At 41.7% G+C, this 15,470-nt stretch overlaps 2 protein-coding genes across 5 annotated transcripts; one reads left to right on the top strand and one right to left on the bottom strand.

The window, feature by feature from the left end:
• The first annotated feature begins 204 nt into the window (after positions 1-204).
• On the top strand, positions 205-5,801 carry LOC125973674 (indian hedgehog B protein-like). The gene is made up of 4 exons (XM_049728116.2): positions 205-1,082; positions 1,981-2,138; positions 2,232-2,335; positions 3,964-5,801. Exons 1-4 carry the CDS (start codon positions 777-779, stop codon positions 4,626-4,628), a joined length of 1,233 nt encoding a protein of 410 aa, XP_049584073.1. The 5' UTR covers positions 205-776; the 3' UTR covers positions 4,629-5,801.
• A 2-nt stretch (positions 5,802-5,803) lies between these two features.
• LOC125973662 (myc box-dependent-interacting protein 1) lies at positions 5,804-14,732 on the bottom strand. Of its 4 annotated transcripts, XM_049728096.2 has the most exons (19): positions 14,391-14,732; positions 13,511-13,591; positions 13,346-13,400; positions 13,145-13,239; positions 12,548-12,643; positions 12,370-12,480; positions 12,204-12,296; positions 12,003-12,088; positions 11,848-11,923; positions 11,657-11,712; positions 11,461-11,505; positions 10,779-10,848; positions 10,590-10,712; positions 10,386-10,406; positions 8,883-9,239; positions 8,445-8,510; positions 8,294-8,368; positions 7,780-7,881; positions 5,804-7,703 (listed from the first exon to the last, which is right to left on the bottom strand). In XM_049728096.2, exons 1-19 carry the CDS (start codon positions 14,475-14,477, stop codon positions 7,602-7,604), a joined length of 1,797 nt encoding a protein of 598 aa, XP_049584053.1. In that variant the 5' UTR covers positions 14,478-14,732; the 3' UTR covers positions 5,804-7,601. The 4 variants fall into 4 exon arrangements, with proteins under 4 accessions (XP_049584053.1, XP_049584054.1, XP_049584055.1 ...); XM_049728097.2 differs by lacking the exon at positions 10,386-10,406; XM_049728098.2 differs by lacking the exon at positions 11,461-11,505.
• Positions 14,733-15,470: the final 738 nt, after the last annotated feature.

Raw genomic sequence — 15,470 nt, 5'->3', positions numbered from 1 at the left:
CCAAGAATCTAATGGTGACAGATCATAACAAGGGCACAAAGACAAAGCTGACAGTGATAAGTGGCGGCATCGAAGGCCAAAGCTGATATTTGTTACATGGCTGCAATGCTGTGCAGTGTTCGTGTGTGCGTGCGTCTATGTGCAAGCGTGTGGACAGGATTCTCCCGTGCGCACTGTGCCCACGTCGAGGGGCGGGGTGGGTGGCAAAGCGGGGACAGATGAGGGAGAGAGGGAGAGGAGGGCAGGACTGGCAGGGTGCGGTCTGAAATGGCAACAGCTCGTCGTGGATCACTCAAGTGGAGTGGATTCAAGTGGAAAGCTGCAGCCTGTTGCGCGCAGTCCTCTCACTGCAGGGAGCATCAAAAACCTCACAATCCACGGGGGATGGTGTGACACTTTTTGTGGAGCAAAAGAAGAGACAGAGGGGACGCCACATTAAAAACGTGGACGCGCAGTTACTGCTGCTTTCTCTCTCTCTCTCTCTTTCTCGCTCTCTCTCTCACCCACCTCATCGACTTTGAACCTGTTTGTTTAAATCCACGGACTTTACAGCTTGCGCAGTGCGCACTCAACGTCGATTCTCCAGGGCAGAGCCTGCGAACATTCCAATTTAAGTGGACTTTTGTGGTGCCCTGATGCTGAGGTGCCAGCTGGAGTAGCGCGATTTGGGGGACAAACTGCAATCGGATGTCCCGGACCATGGACTCGACAGGTGAACCGGAGACGCACTGAAGACGCAAATCTCCCTCGGGAGAGTGCTCCCTCCTCCCGGGGCGATGCGGACCCCTTTCCTCCTTCTCACCGCCTCTCTGTGGGCCATGGTGCTCCTCCTCGCACCTGCCTCGGAGGGCTGCGGACCGGGGAGGGGTTACGGCAAGAGGCGGCTTCCGAAGAAGCTCATCCCGCTGGCCTATAAGCAATTCAGCCCGAATGTGGCCGAGAAGACGCTTGGGGCGAGCGGGCGCCCCGAGGGGAAAATTACGCGCAACTCGGAGCGCTTCAAGGAGCTGACACCCAACTACAACACTGATATCATCTTCAAGGATGAGGAGGACACGGGCGCCGACAGGCTCATGACCCAGGTGAGAAAGAGGAAGATCGTGAAGAGGAAGACGAGGAGGAGGAAGAGAAGCGCTGGGAACACTTTGCAATGCTCGTGTGCGGACAGAGACACGCATTTGTCCCATGCAAGTGATTTAGGTCATGTATGGTTAACCGTGTCTATGAATCACTTCAAAAGGCGCAAACCTCACAGTTGCATCAAACTATGCGCTCCATGTTTGCTGTCAGTTAAATATTTAAACCAAAATGATTGATTTCTTTGATTCATAGCTTCACCCCCGGTGTTTTGGTTCCGGAGTAAGGCAGCTGGGATTTTAACCGAATGATGAACAGCTTTTCTGGCACGTACTATTTTAAATGTTTACGCCGCATGTGCACAAAAGAAACAGGAATCAAGTGGCATAGCAGAAACAGGGTGCAGGCATGCGTGTGTCGAAGCAGAAAAATACAGAGCATCGGTATAAACAGCGTTTATACGCACCCCCTAAATAGCGGGTGACAGGTGGCGGTAATCAGCGCCGATTAGCGCGCGCAGTTCCGCATTGGCGCATCAGCCGCCAGTAGGGCGAGTGCAGAGGGAAGACGTGAAAGAAGTAGTTTTTTCCTTGCTTCTGTGCTTTAATTTGCCCAGTTGTCCTCATACATGGGCACACAAATATTATTTTTAACAATATTAGGAGAATACATTATGTGTGCATGCAATAGCTTTTCAGTGACCAGTTTCCGTCAAACTGTTTATTTTATTTTACTTTTCTGGCGCATCCCCCTACCACATATTACATTGTAAATTAAGTCGCCTTCTATTGTGAATTAGAAGGTGATGACAAAAACTGATTGCTACAACGTTTCACTTTGCCTTGCCGAACATTGCTCTGCTTTGAATGACTTTCCTAATTTCCTGTGTCCACCTCCCCTCAGCGCTGTAAAGACAAGTTGAACTCCCTGGCCATTTCTGTGATGAACATGTGGCCTGGTGTGAAGCTGAGAGTGACAGAGGGCTGGGATGAGGACGGCCATCACTCGGAGGACTCCCTGCACTATGAGGGACGTGCTGTGGATATCACCACCTCAGACAGGTGTGCATTGCACAAGACAAGAACAATTTATTAAAAGCAATGGGTGAATTCAAACATGAAGTCTTGAGTTCGATGCTATGTTCATTTTCACAGAGACAGAAACAAGTACGCCATGTTGGCTCGGCTCGCTGTCGAAGCTGGATTTGACTGGGTCTACTATGAATCCAAAGCCCATATTCATTGTAGCGTCAAGTCAGGTGAGCAAGCAAACTATTGTGCATTATTTTTTGAAACAGTAATGAGGGTAATGATACTTGCAAGGTCAAAGTTACAATTTTAATAATATCTGATTCAAAAGGAGTTGGTCCAGTTGAATAGAATTGTTGCCTTTCATCTGAGTCGGGAGGGGCCTTGCTGCAAGGGCTTTGCATGTTGTCTGTGGCTACTTTGGCTTCCTCCCACAAGCCCAAAACATGCACAGCATGATAGGTTAATAGAAGTCTTAATGTCTTTTCAGTGTGTACAGAAATAATCAGGTTGGGTTTTAGGGTTAAGATGTATATGGGGTTGAGTTTAACCCTAATGGCTATTTATGGTTGCGATCAGTCCAAGATGTGCATTTTTGTCACTGCAAATGAATTGCTAGTTTGATAGTTGTATGTTATTTAGAAGCGTATCTGATAAGGTACCGATTGTAACATTGAAGCAAGTCCCTTGATGAAACACAAATCATGGAGTGGCTTGAGCGCTAACAATAGTTGAACACATTCCATTGTGAGCTATTCTAACTGTTAAGACATTTTGGAGGCCCATGTCTGGTACCACCAGTTATTTGATGCCAAGCTACATTCTAGCAGTCCATTGAGGTTAGTAGGCTGTGAGATGATTAACTCTCTCTTTGTTTTGCCGTTGCTTTTCCCTCGGTAGGTTTCTCTCAGATCTCTTATCTGAACCTTATCACCTCCTGGTTGCAGACCTCCTTTTCTGCAAGCCACATACTTAGAGACATACACACCTTTGACAAATATTTGTCCGCCTTGAGACATACTTAAGACACCCACATGCATCAATCAAATATGAGGTTGGGTTGGATTTAAATCAGTCAAGCAAATTTATTTGATTCCAGTGACTGGTGTTGAAAGTTAATTTATTCTATTTTCTATAATTTTCTACCTCAGCTGTGCTAACCTTTCACTTGCTTTTCTTTTTTTTTTTTTTTTTTCTTTCCCAAACGTACTTTCCCGTCTATTTGACCCCAGGCCATGCTAAGATACAATCTGCTGGTTATCCATTACCTCTGGCTGACTACCTTCTCTTGCCACCTCGTCTCACTGTGTCTTAAAGAGCCACTTTACTCCAAAGTATTCGGCGACAGGGAAGTAAACACCATTTTACCGTCTATGACAGCTTTCACGAGTCACTCGAGAACAAAAATGCATGGAAAATGCATCGGTTTATTTGTGAGACTTAACATTTTTGTTAGTGCGCTATGCTAACTTTTAGTATTATATAAGCATCTCTACTATCATTTAACCTTTTAGATATGAATGACTGGAATGATTTGAAGTGAGCACAAGCCACTTTTTTGATCATTTTGATGGAGACGTGATGGTATATATGTCCGCAAGAATGCTAACTAAAAAGACGCTGAAGACGTTATAAACAGTCAGTCGCTGATCCGCTGAGATAACATTGGCCTTTAGTCAGTGTCAAAGTCTAACTTGATTTATGGAGCACAGACGGATCAGATTACCATATGAGGAAGTTCAAGTGTGGCTCTTTTGAGAAGGTTTTATTTTAGTTTTGTCTTGTTTACAGTAACAAAGTAAATGCATCCGTACGATCGCATCCACATCTTGATTTTTCTCCCATCTCAATTTTACAGAACATTCTGTCGCAGCCAAAACTGGCGGTTGTTTCCCAGGCGATGCTCAAGTTACCCTCGAGGGCGGAGTCACCAAACAGATGCGTGACCTTCATCCCGGTGACCGCGTTTTAGCTTCCTCCACAACCGACGGCTTTGGCTCACTTCTCTACAGTCCGGTACTCTCCTTTTTGGATCTCCAGACTAACGTCACAAAGATCTTCACCCTCATCGGAACCAACACTGGACTTAATATAACGCTCACGGCAGCGCACCTCATCTTTGTCACTGACTGTGTGGATGGACTCAACAAAGATGACGTAAGGACAACTTTTGCCAGTGAGGTGAAGCCGGGTCAGTGTATTCTGACCTCGCAAGGAACCAAGACGACTCAAGCTGTCGTGACTTTTGTAGAGGAGAGGCAAAGCACTGGCTTGTATGCCCCACTGACCCAGCACGGGTCTATAGTAGTGAACAGTGTTTTGGCATCCTGTTACGCCGCTGTGGACAATCATCATTTGGCCCACTGGGTTCTAGCCCCGCTGCGTCTCGTCCGCACCCTCATGGGCCCTGCTGAACAACAAACTGCTGGAGTGCATTGGTACGCCTGGCTTCTACAGAGAGTTGGGGAAACGCTACTGGGCCCCAAATACTTCCACCCTTTGGGAACTGAGCGAGGACTCTGACAGAAGAAATAGTATGTTGACGTCAGCTTGTATTTAAGAACCAAAATAGTGGATGTATTGGGAAACACCTTGAGCAACTAACTAATAATTGTGTAAAGCAGTATAATGGTGGTCTCTCTGCACTCCAAAATCTTGTGTTACTCCATATGGTGTCAGAATTCAGTTTTCGTTCTGTCATTCAGTTTTACCTTCGAGCACCTTAGCATTTAAAACGACTGACGTGTTAATGTTGCGTTTTGAAATCAGAACAGTCAAGAGGTTTGGGAATGGGAAGACAAAGCTAGATTAACACGTTCTGAGTCTCAGTTTTCCGGTCAGTAGTATCTAACCAAAATACATTTGACTCAGGCTGTATTAAACTACTGTATAATTTGAGCTGTTTATATATTATGCTCCATAGCCGTTATTTCCTTGTAGTTCCTTGTACTTGATAACTTTCCTTTGCATGACCGTTTTCATTGCATCCATAGATTCCAAACCATCTCCAGGCAACCATGTATCGAATCCATGTTTTAATTGAATGACATGTTCTAACTAGCTTTTGATGCAAATGCTTCATGGAGAAAATTTTTTTTTTTTTTTTTTTTTTTTTGTTTAGTATTTTCATGAAGACACTCTGCGGTATAGTGTTTACCGATACGCAAAGATTTGTCAAATGTGTATATTAAGCTATTTTCTGAGAAATTATTTAAAGATCTATTTTTAAGAATGTAAATGTATTTTGGGGAAGGGGATAACATCGTGCATTCATTTGTTTTATATTTAACATAAAATTATTACAAACAAGAATATGTTTTCTTTACAAGCAAAATGAGATTTAAGTGATAAAGCATGACGAAAATCACTATGAGTAACTCCATGTAATGCTGCAGGTAAACTGCTTGTTAATAGAATGTCTTGACACTTTAAGCACAACGGGTAAATAAACGAGCAGGTGATAATGAGACTGAGTTGGTGTCAGGGTGGGCTGATGCTTGCTTTCAGTACCACGGACAGCAATTCAGATTGTGTTTTCATCTTCTTCTACATTCTGTACTCTTTGACACAGTACATCCTGCTGGTGGCAGCGATAACTGCATATATTACAGATTATTATATGTATCAAAGCAACCAGCAAAGGGTGCTACCAAATCAAAGCTTTCTACAAATAAAAGACAAGAGAGTCAAAACTGATGGAGGTTTGAAGTCTTTTTTTTTATATTGGGTCGGGTAGGTAAGGAAGATATTTGAATATTTTTAAGATGTTTATCCCAAACATAGGAGACTTGTCTTAAGACAAATAGAGAACCAAAGTCATGAAAAATAAACAAAAATTAAAACACAGTGCTGTGACGCCATTGTTGGAAACTGAGGCAAATCTCACTCAAATCACTGAACAATAAATAAATAAATAAATACAAATTTAAAAAGTCAGTCTCTATATGTCTTGCCTCCATATATTATCACAATTGAATCTCTTTGGGCCACAATACACTGGCAACATTTTGAGGCAAGATTGATGGAAAACCACTAGGGAAGGGGGTGATGTGTGAATATCCAAAATAAATCTGCTCAAGAGTCCCCTTGTAAAAAAAGAGAATAAATAAATAAACACAATTTTCGGTGGGAAAACATACCTCAAAAATAATCCCAGTAGCATTGTATTAAACGAAAGGTTTTCACACAACAACACCTGGGAAGTCAGCATGCTCACATTAACTCACATACACATATGAATGTCTTTATAGAATATGTAGCTGTCATCACTTGGCAAAATTACACTTATACACAACAAATGCACAATTACATCTGGAACCTGTAATACCAGCCAGCGCAAATACCGTTTGTCCAGTTTGAAAAGCTCCTTGTCAAATGGGCGCACTTACTTCCGGGATTTTATCCCCATAACATTACTCTAGAAATCAAGAATTTCTTTTCAAAAACACACATACACACACCTCACTCTCACTTGAATACGGTAATACCAAATATGAATCTACGTGGAGTTTGCGAATGTGTTTGGGCTATGTAAGAGCGAAGAACCTGACATAAGTACAAAACACTCTGTAGCATTCTCAGTTGGCAAATATGGTGACCGCTATACATATCATCATTTGCTTGGCAGCATACAAAAATAAAACAAGTAGCTCTGGTGCATATTTGGAAACATTTGCATTTGTGAGCAAAGTCGTGTTGATGAAAGTAGGAGGACGTCGGCACGTCTTTTAAAAGTGAATGAAGCTGGCTCAGTTAGAATATGATTGATCCCAGTGTGATTAAATCTGCCTAACTATTTTAGTACCAGTTGCAGCTTCTCATTCGTGCAGATTGCTGGAAAGCTTTCAGGCAAGCCTAACTTTGTTGCGTCGATTTGTTGAATGCATAATGACTTGCCTCTCAACACTGTTCATCACCGTGAAAAAAAATACAACACCCAGTGGCCCATGTTTAAGTGGAAAGTAGGATTTAAGATGTAACGATCGTTACAGCTGCCCAAGACTAATGACATTGATTTCTGATCGGTAAACAACGTCTCCTTGACACCTGATCTTAACAGGTCGCCCTACCTGAATATTTAAAAATCACTTGCTACATGTGACCAAAACAGACCAAACCACAGATTTGTTTCAGAAATAAACTGATTTTGTGTTCTCTGATTATGAGAGTTTAGCGATGAGAGGTTGTTTGTAATGAAATATAATGATTGAATTATGCTAAGTCATTACAGAGGGAGCCACGTTTGCGCTAATCCCACATAAGGTCAGGATTCTCTTTTCAGTCCAGTCAACGATCGCACTGCAAGTCTGAAATTTGGCCCCTTGGTAATGGCTGTCATTTCTTTTTTGTAGGAATTCCTCAGTAGTGGAACTGCAATTTCAGTTCTGCTTTTATGGACAAAGTCCGAGTAATTAGACAGGGCAAGAATAGGACAGGGAGTGGGGATGATAGAAGGGAATGAGTGAAAGAAAAAAGTTGGCGTGACAATGAAACCTTTTACAGCCTCTGGGTGAAGTTTTCCGGGAATACACCTTTGGTGCCATTTTCTTTTTTCTGCTTCCAGTCATCCTCTTTCATTCCCATCAGCCAGCCATCATCCTAAAGATACAAATTGAGACATGACATGATGTTTTATCTTTGTGACGCAAGCATTCGTGAATGGGCGCGTATGTACCTGTTCATCTGGGTTGTCAAAGGTCATGACTAGCACCACGTCACCTGCCTTCATTTCAAGTTCGTCCGTGTCATTTGCGGCATAGTCATGCATCACTTGGACCTTCGACACACACGAGCAGAAACAGAAAATGAAAACTTTCTCCTCCAAGGGCCGCATACAGAAAGATAGAAAGACGCAAGGGCCAGTTTAATAAACATGGTAAAATCAGTTAAGCAAGCAATAATACAGTATTTAGAAAATGGTAGTGATTGGAAAATGAAGCTTCAAATTTGCTTCATGGTCCAGTTGTACCCTTTAAGTCCTTTAAATATCAGTTTGTGTTTATCATTGGGTTGAAAGTTCACCGATTTGCCATTTTGTAAACCTTTTTTATTCAAACCAACAGTGCCATCTAGAGGGGTCAAAATAATACGAATGGTTCATGAAGCAAATGTGAACCTTCATTTAGTTTTTCCGTACTTTGGACACCACTGGGTTAGAGGAATATTGCACTCAGTTAGTCAGGTGTTACCTTAAACAGGAAACCAGGAGGCATGTCAGGTGACTCTGCCTTTTCTTCAACGGGTTCTTCATTTACTGCAGATGTCTAGATGGGAAAACACAAATTAACTTCACAATCATTATCTTTTTCAAAACGAAAATATTTGTCTGTTTGTACTTACGTCATTTGTTGGTGTTTCCTCTGCTGCTTCCACCGCTTCTGCTTCAGGAGTTGTTTCAGATTCGCCCTGAGACAACAAACGCACCAATAGAAAAGATGAAGCAGACACTGCACATGATTTAAAAGCATAAATAATTGAGAGGGTGTGAGAGTGACACACTACGAGACAGACGACAACAAAAGCAGTGTTGTGACAACACAGACAATAAAGTTGAATAAACGCAGTAGATATGTGAGCACCTTATTCACCTTTTGTACGTCTAGACTGCAGTTACTAATTTATTTCTAGGCTCCACAAGTTGACCTAAAAACACTGATGCATCCATTCTGTTGGTCATGATGCATCACTCCTTCTTTCAGACTCTTAATTCACAATTTTCAAACCTCCTTAAGAGCTGATGCATCCACCCTTTTCATCCAGATGCATCTTCTTGGTTACCTGATCCTCTTCATTAGCAGCATTAGGAGGAGCTTCTTCTTCACAAGCGTCAACCGGAGCCTCAGTTGGACTGGTGGCGTCCTCTGCGTCCGGCTGCTTGTCGTTCTCCACCGGACCTTCCTCAGCTTCCACAACAGATTCGTCATAAGCCTGCTGGGTTCCATCGTCCTCCCAATCGTCGTTTGCGTCATAGTGAACCGCTTGGGTATCGTCGTCCCCCCAGCCCTCTGTGGCAGCGGCTATGGGGTCATAGCGTGCAGGCGGCGTATCATCGTCATCGCCCCAGGCCTCCGCAGCAGCCGCTACAGGGTCATACAGCCTTTTGGGGGGCTCTTCTTGGGCGTCGCCGTCCTCTGGCTGAGGGGCAGGGGGGTTAAGTTTCAAGGGGTCAGAGTTCATAAGACATGTCTTACCTTATGACTGGGTTTGTAAATCATTGGGGGACAATTAAGTAAATTTTGTGGGGTTAGGGTGAGGGTTGCAACATACGTTCAACAACAAAGCTAAGAGTTGCAAAATGATAGGTTGTTTCAAAGGGTTAAATTAAGGAAGTTAGGGAAAAGTATTGTTTGATGAAACATTTTAAATCAAACTGCAACATATTAACTGTTGCAGCATCTTCATCAACAACATCATATTAAGAAACTGAAGGCATTGGGGGGGGATAAGTCTTTGCTGGGAATAAAAAAAGATATAACTTGAAAAAAAAAGGAAGTTAAAGAGGGATGGCTGGCGAAGGGATCAAGGAAGCCTTTTCCACCAGAAGATCGATGTGAGTTCTGTGTTTACTTGGCAAGCATGGCTTCGAAATCACAGAGCAAATGGTCACATGGCAAAGGGAGAGGGTTGGCTGGGTATCTTTGTAAGAGCAGAAGTGTCATTCCATTCTGAAGTATTGCCCTTTGCCTCAAGTTGTAATTGCAGTTGTCTTGGAGACACATCTCTCTTACAGCGATGAACCAAAAGGTTAGTTCACACTGTGCAAGCAAGACCTTGTGAAGTTGCCCATTTGATTTGATACCCCCGGCAGAAGCCTTCACCAACGGTAAAGACCGCATTCAAGATGAGCAACTTCACTTGTTTCTTCCCTGTGTGTTACATGGCAGGTGGACTGGACACGTGTTCTGTCAGTGTAACATACAGGGATACATGAAGCAACTAAAACATGGAGGTCAATTCACTTTCAAAGGTTATTTTCTAACCAATCAAGGGTGTTACATTCCATTTAAATGCAACATACATTTTTGAAAATGAATTGACTGAAGTTTAATTTTCTGCTATGTAACACTAGTTAAAAGTAGTGCAGACAACACACAAAGGGACGGATGTAACATTTATGGAGTAATGCCTTTAGATACACAAAGTAGCCATTAAAAAAGTCTCGTAATGGCTACGTGACACGATGGTTCACATTTACACAATGGGATGTGAACATCGAGTATGATCATAATTGTTTTTCTGTATTAAATTTAATAAAGTAGCTCTGGGGGTTGCTTATCTTACCCAGGAGTCCGAGTTTGCTGGCTGTAATATGAGAAGAGGTGAAAAAGATCATGGAAGATAGAAAATAAAGAACAGGTTAATAGAAAGAAAATCAAAAAAATACAAAATAATTAAATTAAACGAAATAATTAAAAATAATAAATAATAAAAAAGTTCATTAAAAAAAAGTATTCCACTGTTTGTGAATGACGGTTATCCACAAACCTCTGTCGGGGAAGTGACATTAATATCAGGATTTGCTGCAGAATCAAACAGATTGATGATATTTTCCGTTTTCATCTCTTTGGATGGTGTCACCTTGGGTGGAGGAGGCACTGCTGGTCTGAGCTGTGACAAAGACACCAACCATTAAAAACCTTGGTTGCATTTGAAACAATGAGATAACCTACCTACCTTGGATGGGGATTTTGGAATTGGCGGCGGTCCTCCTGGCTTGAGGGTGTGGTTAGACTCATCGATGCCACTGAGTCAGTTAGAAGAAATAGAGGGTGGAATAAAAAAAAGAATCCATATTACTCAGAGTGAGTATACATAACATAAGAGGATAGCGGAGAAAGAAAAGTTGCAATTCATGCAAAGTTTTCATGCAAGAAAAGTGAGTCTCCATCTCTTCCTTTTACATCACTCTAGCATCCCATGCAAGCAGGCTGTGCCCGGGCCTCAGTTAAACCTCACGAGAGCCGTAGTTGTGACATCATTCTTATATACATATTTACATACATATATTTTTTACTTGTATACTTTAGAAGCTGACAGAAGCCTCAGAACTGAAGATATTTAAAGAGATGGACGTAAAGAAAATTAAGTACACCAGCATGGGAAATAAAAAAAAATCCATAATTCTCTATGCAATATAAAGAAGATTCTTAACACTCAAAGAGTAGTTTGGTTACGTAACACACTTGTGCCACATTAAACCATTAATATCTTGCCCATCTCATTCCTATCTGCAGCTCTGAGAGCACAACGCTCTTTCCAGACAAGCACTGTGAATTCTCTCAAACCTGCAAACTGGCTGACAAACAGACAAGTGGACAGACAGAGCAACAGTTGCGTCACCGTCCTTGCTGATTACCTCCTATTTGCTCCTGACGATAAGGCGCTGCGGTTACCTGTCTTTCTGTAATGGAGGTTCAGGGGTGGCTTCAGATTAATGAAGGTTTATTCTTTGCTTCATATGTAAACCCTTCATTCATTCACTTGCTATAATATCATTGGGATTTAAATGAATGGCAGAATTTAAAATGATATAATGAAACTTGCTCACTGACCTGCTTGTGTCCGTCTGTTCCAGTTTTACCAAGACATCGTATAAATCTTGATCCAACTGTAGGGAGAGTGAAAAGCAGAAGACATTAGATTTTTTTTTAAACTTTATCCTTAATATCCCGGTGTAAAATATAACATCCCACAATCAATTTTATGGTTGCCCTAGTGATGTGTCCCAATTCTTGACACTCACCCGACTAATTTCTTTGTGAAACTTTTCCTCAAAACCAGCCAAACTCTGGAAGGTGCTGACATAAAAACCAACACGACTGCAAAAGGGAGAAAAAGTGGACGAGTGACAAATATTCACGACATAGCGACACATAGCTATGCACAATAAGAGTTCACCTGTTCCACAGTGAAGGTAACTCCTCCTGTAAGTCAATATTGATTTCCTCAAACACCTTCTGAGCTCTCTCCAATTCCTCCTCTGCCTAAAATAATCACAGCTGGGGTTGGTTTCTTATTTTTGCTGTATGATAGCGACAATAAACAGGTTGACACTCCCAAGGAAAGATCTAAGTGTCTATCATTAGCAGTGTGGTGTACCTGGCTTCTGGACAAGCTACTCTGGGCCACATTGTGTGCTGACAGAATCCCTTGAGCCCAGCCGGGTGTTGCCCTCTCCAACAAAGAGGATGGCTAAAAAGGGAGAGAGCACATTTGGATGCCCTCCTCATCTTAAATAGAATCGAGGTTAGAGTTTACACTTTACCTTGGTGATTTTAATCCCGCCGTCCTTTTTCTTGGTCTTATGCGTGGTGGAATAGTTATGTCTGGCACTGTCGTAATCCACCAACTTTCTGTCCCTCTTGGCAATACGAGCCTGAGTAACAATGTCATAAAGTTTGTGCCGTTCATATTAAGGGGTCTACGATAGCACGGCGGCTAACCTTAATGTCAGGAAACTGTCCCAAGTAGGTATCCATGGAGATGAGGGCATGATCGACCAACTTTTGATGGTAGTCAGTCCAGAGCACATCACAATCCTTGAAGATACATACAGATGTTAAGAAGAAATATGGAGTTATGTTTGGAAAAATGTGTTAAAACAATTATTATTATTATTATTATTATTATTATTATTATTATTATTATTATTATTATTATTATTATTATATCAAACGGATGAAGTACCGTACTTTCCGGACTATAAGCTACTACTTTTTGCACAAGCTTTGAACCCTGCGTCCAGTGCGGCTTATATAAGGATTTTTAATGATTTTTATGATATTTTATAATGTGTGCATATTCTCTTATATTTGGAAAAGAAACATTAAAACACCTGCAGTTTATAATCCAGTGTGGCTTATTTATGAACAAAACAGGAGTTTCCTTGAATTTTAGCTGGTGCGGTTTATATTCAGAAATTATAGTAGTCATATAGTCCTAGACTCAAACATGTTTTTAAGAATATGAAATACTCCCTGGCCACAACATTAGGATTACAAGAACACATTATAAGACATTATAAGAATAACATATCTGACCTCCACAATGGAATCAACTTCATTCTTGCCGTACCAGTCGGGCTCATACATGTCAGCAAGGCATGCCTGCACGTTTTTGGAGGACTCGTGCATGGCTTTGAAGAAACATATACACATCACGGTGTACATTTGCAAAAACTGGAACATGTACATTGATGTATGATATGCATCCGATTATTTAACCATCAGTGTCTTTCTAACCTTTCACGGCCTCCAGGTATGCTCTCAGGTCGCGCTGGAGTTTGCTCCCTTCAGCCTGAAGAGATGATACATTCAAGAAGACACATATATGAGATGACCACAATAGTCGTATATTAAATAATAAAATTCTGTTGTGGTGGCTCTGATCAAAACGGCGACTCTCACATATTGTTTGTTGAAGTTTATGACTCCCTCCTCGAAAGCAACATCTTTGGTCTCATCTGCTTTTCCAAGCTTCTGTAGGACCTGCCAATCAATAAAAGCAACAATGCTATCAATAATGGTATATTTAGATTTTCCGCTGTTACCAATCACCAATAAACGGAAGAAAATAATAATTAGGATAATGTTAAATAATCAAATCAATGAGAATTCATTATTTGACATTTATGTCACAGAAATCATTTAAATAACAGTCACACTCAATATGCAATAATACAAGAACTCCAACAATAAATCTTTATACAAGACTTTCCCATACAGCTAATTAAGGCAACCAAAACATTAGGAACGCCTCCTCCAGATGTACCACATACTATTGATTGCCGAAGAGTGCACATGACGCTCACGGACGGTGTACATATAGCTTTAACTAAGATAGCGCCCTCTGTCATTCATTCATCGCATCCCAAACGTGCAATTACCGAGGCCTCCCTATGCATAGGAAATGTACAGTAAACGAAGCAGCAGCGTTTGGCTTGGCACTATTACTACTATTGTGCACGATTTAAATGTGACAGGATTTGAGGTTGTGAGACGCACGCATGGATGGCCATGATTGTCTAAGAAGTGCCAAATTGACGCTTCTAAGTGGGCCCATCTGCTTCTCCTTCAACATTCTCTTCAATGACATTGGCTTAAATACACGGAAACAGGGGGGGTGCACCGGCCGATCCCCAAATGCACCATCTCAGCTCCCAGCTGTGAGGCTGTCGTGATGCGACATTACCCCCTCGATGGGGGGGATGCGCAACTTGGTGCCTCGCTTCTTGTCCAGGCCTCGCATCTCTTCATTTCCCACATTTGCTTAGTCCGCGGCTCTTACCTTCTCTTGGGCTCGTGTTAGCTTCTTCTGAACGTTGCTGGCCACTTTCCCTGCAGTCAAACCCTTCCCCAAATTGAGCTCAGCCATCTTATCGCGTGGATCAGCCTGGGGGACGCGCACGGGTAGGAAGTAAGAGCAAAAAACAACGGCTGGACCGCTAGGGTGACCGTGTAGGAAAATGCATCAATGTCCCGATGAGAAATACAAGCGTTGAATATGCGTGTCGCGTGAAGCTGATGAGGTATCAGTTGGATGATGCAAAGCCAGGCTGGCTGGTATTCTCGAATATTGAGCTGTTAAGCGTGCGCGTCCACGACACGGGAGGAGGATGCTGACAGAGATGCTCTTAAAGGCGCAGAACCTGCTGCGCGTACACGTCACGTGTAGTTGCGTACTAGCTAAGCCGAAGTATATTACGGTAGTGGTTCTCAAATTCGAACACAAAGTCCCACCTAAAAAAATGGATATATAAATGTCAACATTACAACCAACAATACATTAGAGAAACGTAAGGCTTAATTAGAAGCACTTTTAGATAAATAAATCAATCAATAAATACATACATCAATACATAAATACATAAATAAATAAACATAGACATTTATACTTCCACTAGTTAGATCTCTGGCAGTGTTCTTCAAAAAATATTTTATGTGAATAACAAGTAACGGAACAGTATTCTACATATAATAAAATAAACGGATATATAGTTGTACAGGGCAGTAGCAACGCAATTATAAAAACAAGCCTGTACAATTGTAAGAAAATGGTTCTCATCCAGACATTTAAAAAATTGAAAATAAATTCTGGCTTATTTCATTAACATTTTTACACAGTGATAAATTGTTCTCCTGGAGATGGCGCCAAAAGCACACTACTTGTAAATGTTTAATTCTTTCATAATCCTTAACGCATCCTCACCCATCAGACAACAGTGTATAAGGGGGTTCAATATTGTGTGTTGTTTATTTACGTTTGGCTGTAAGAGCGCGTCAATTATCTTGCCAATTTACAGACGAAAATAGAGTCAATCATCGCATTACGTACAAGATACTGTGCATTGCCACGTATATATTGGTC

This window comes from Syngnathus scovelli, chromosome 8 (genome assembly GCF_024217435.2).
Source record: "Syngnathus scovelli strain Florida chromosome 8, RoL_Ssco_1.2, whole genome shotgun sequence".
Taxonomy (NCBI): domain Eukaryota; kingdom Metazoa; phylum Chordata; class Actinopteri; order Syngnathiformes; family Syngnathidae; genus Syngnathus; species Syngnathus scovelli.
This window is presented reverse-complemented; position numbering and strand designations above follow the sequence as displayed.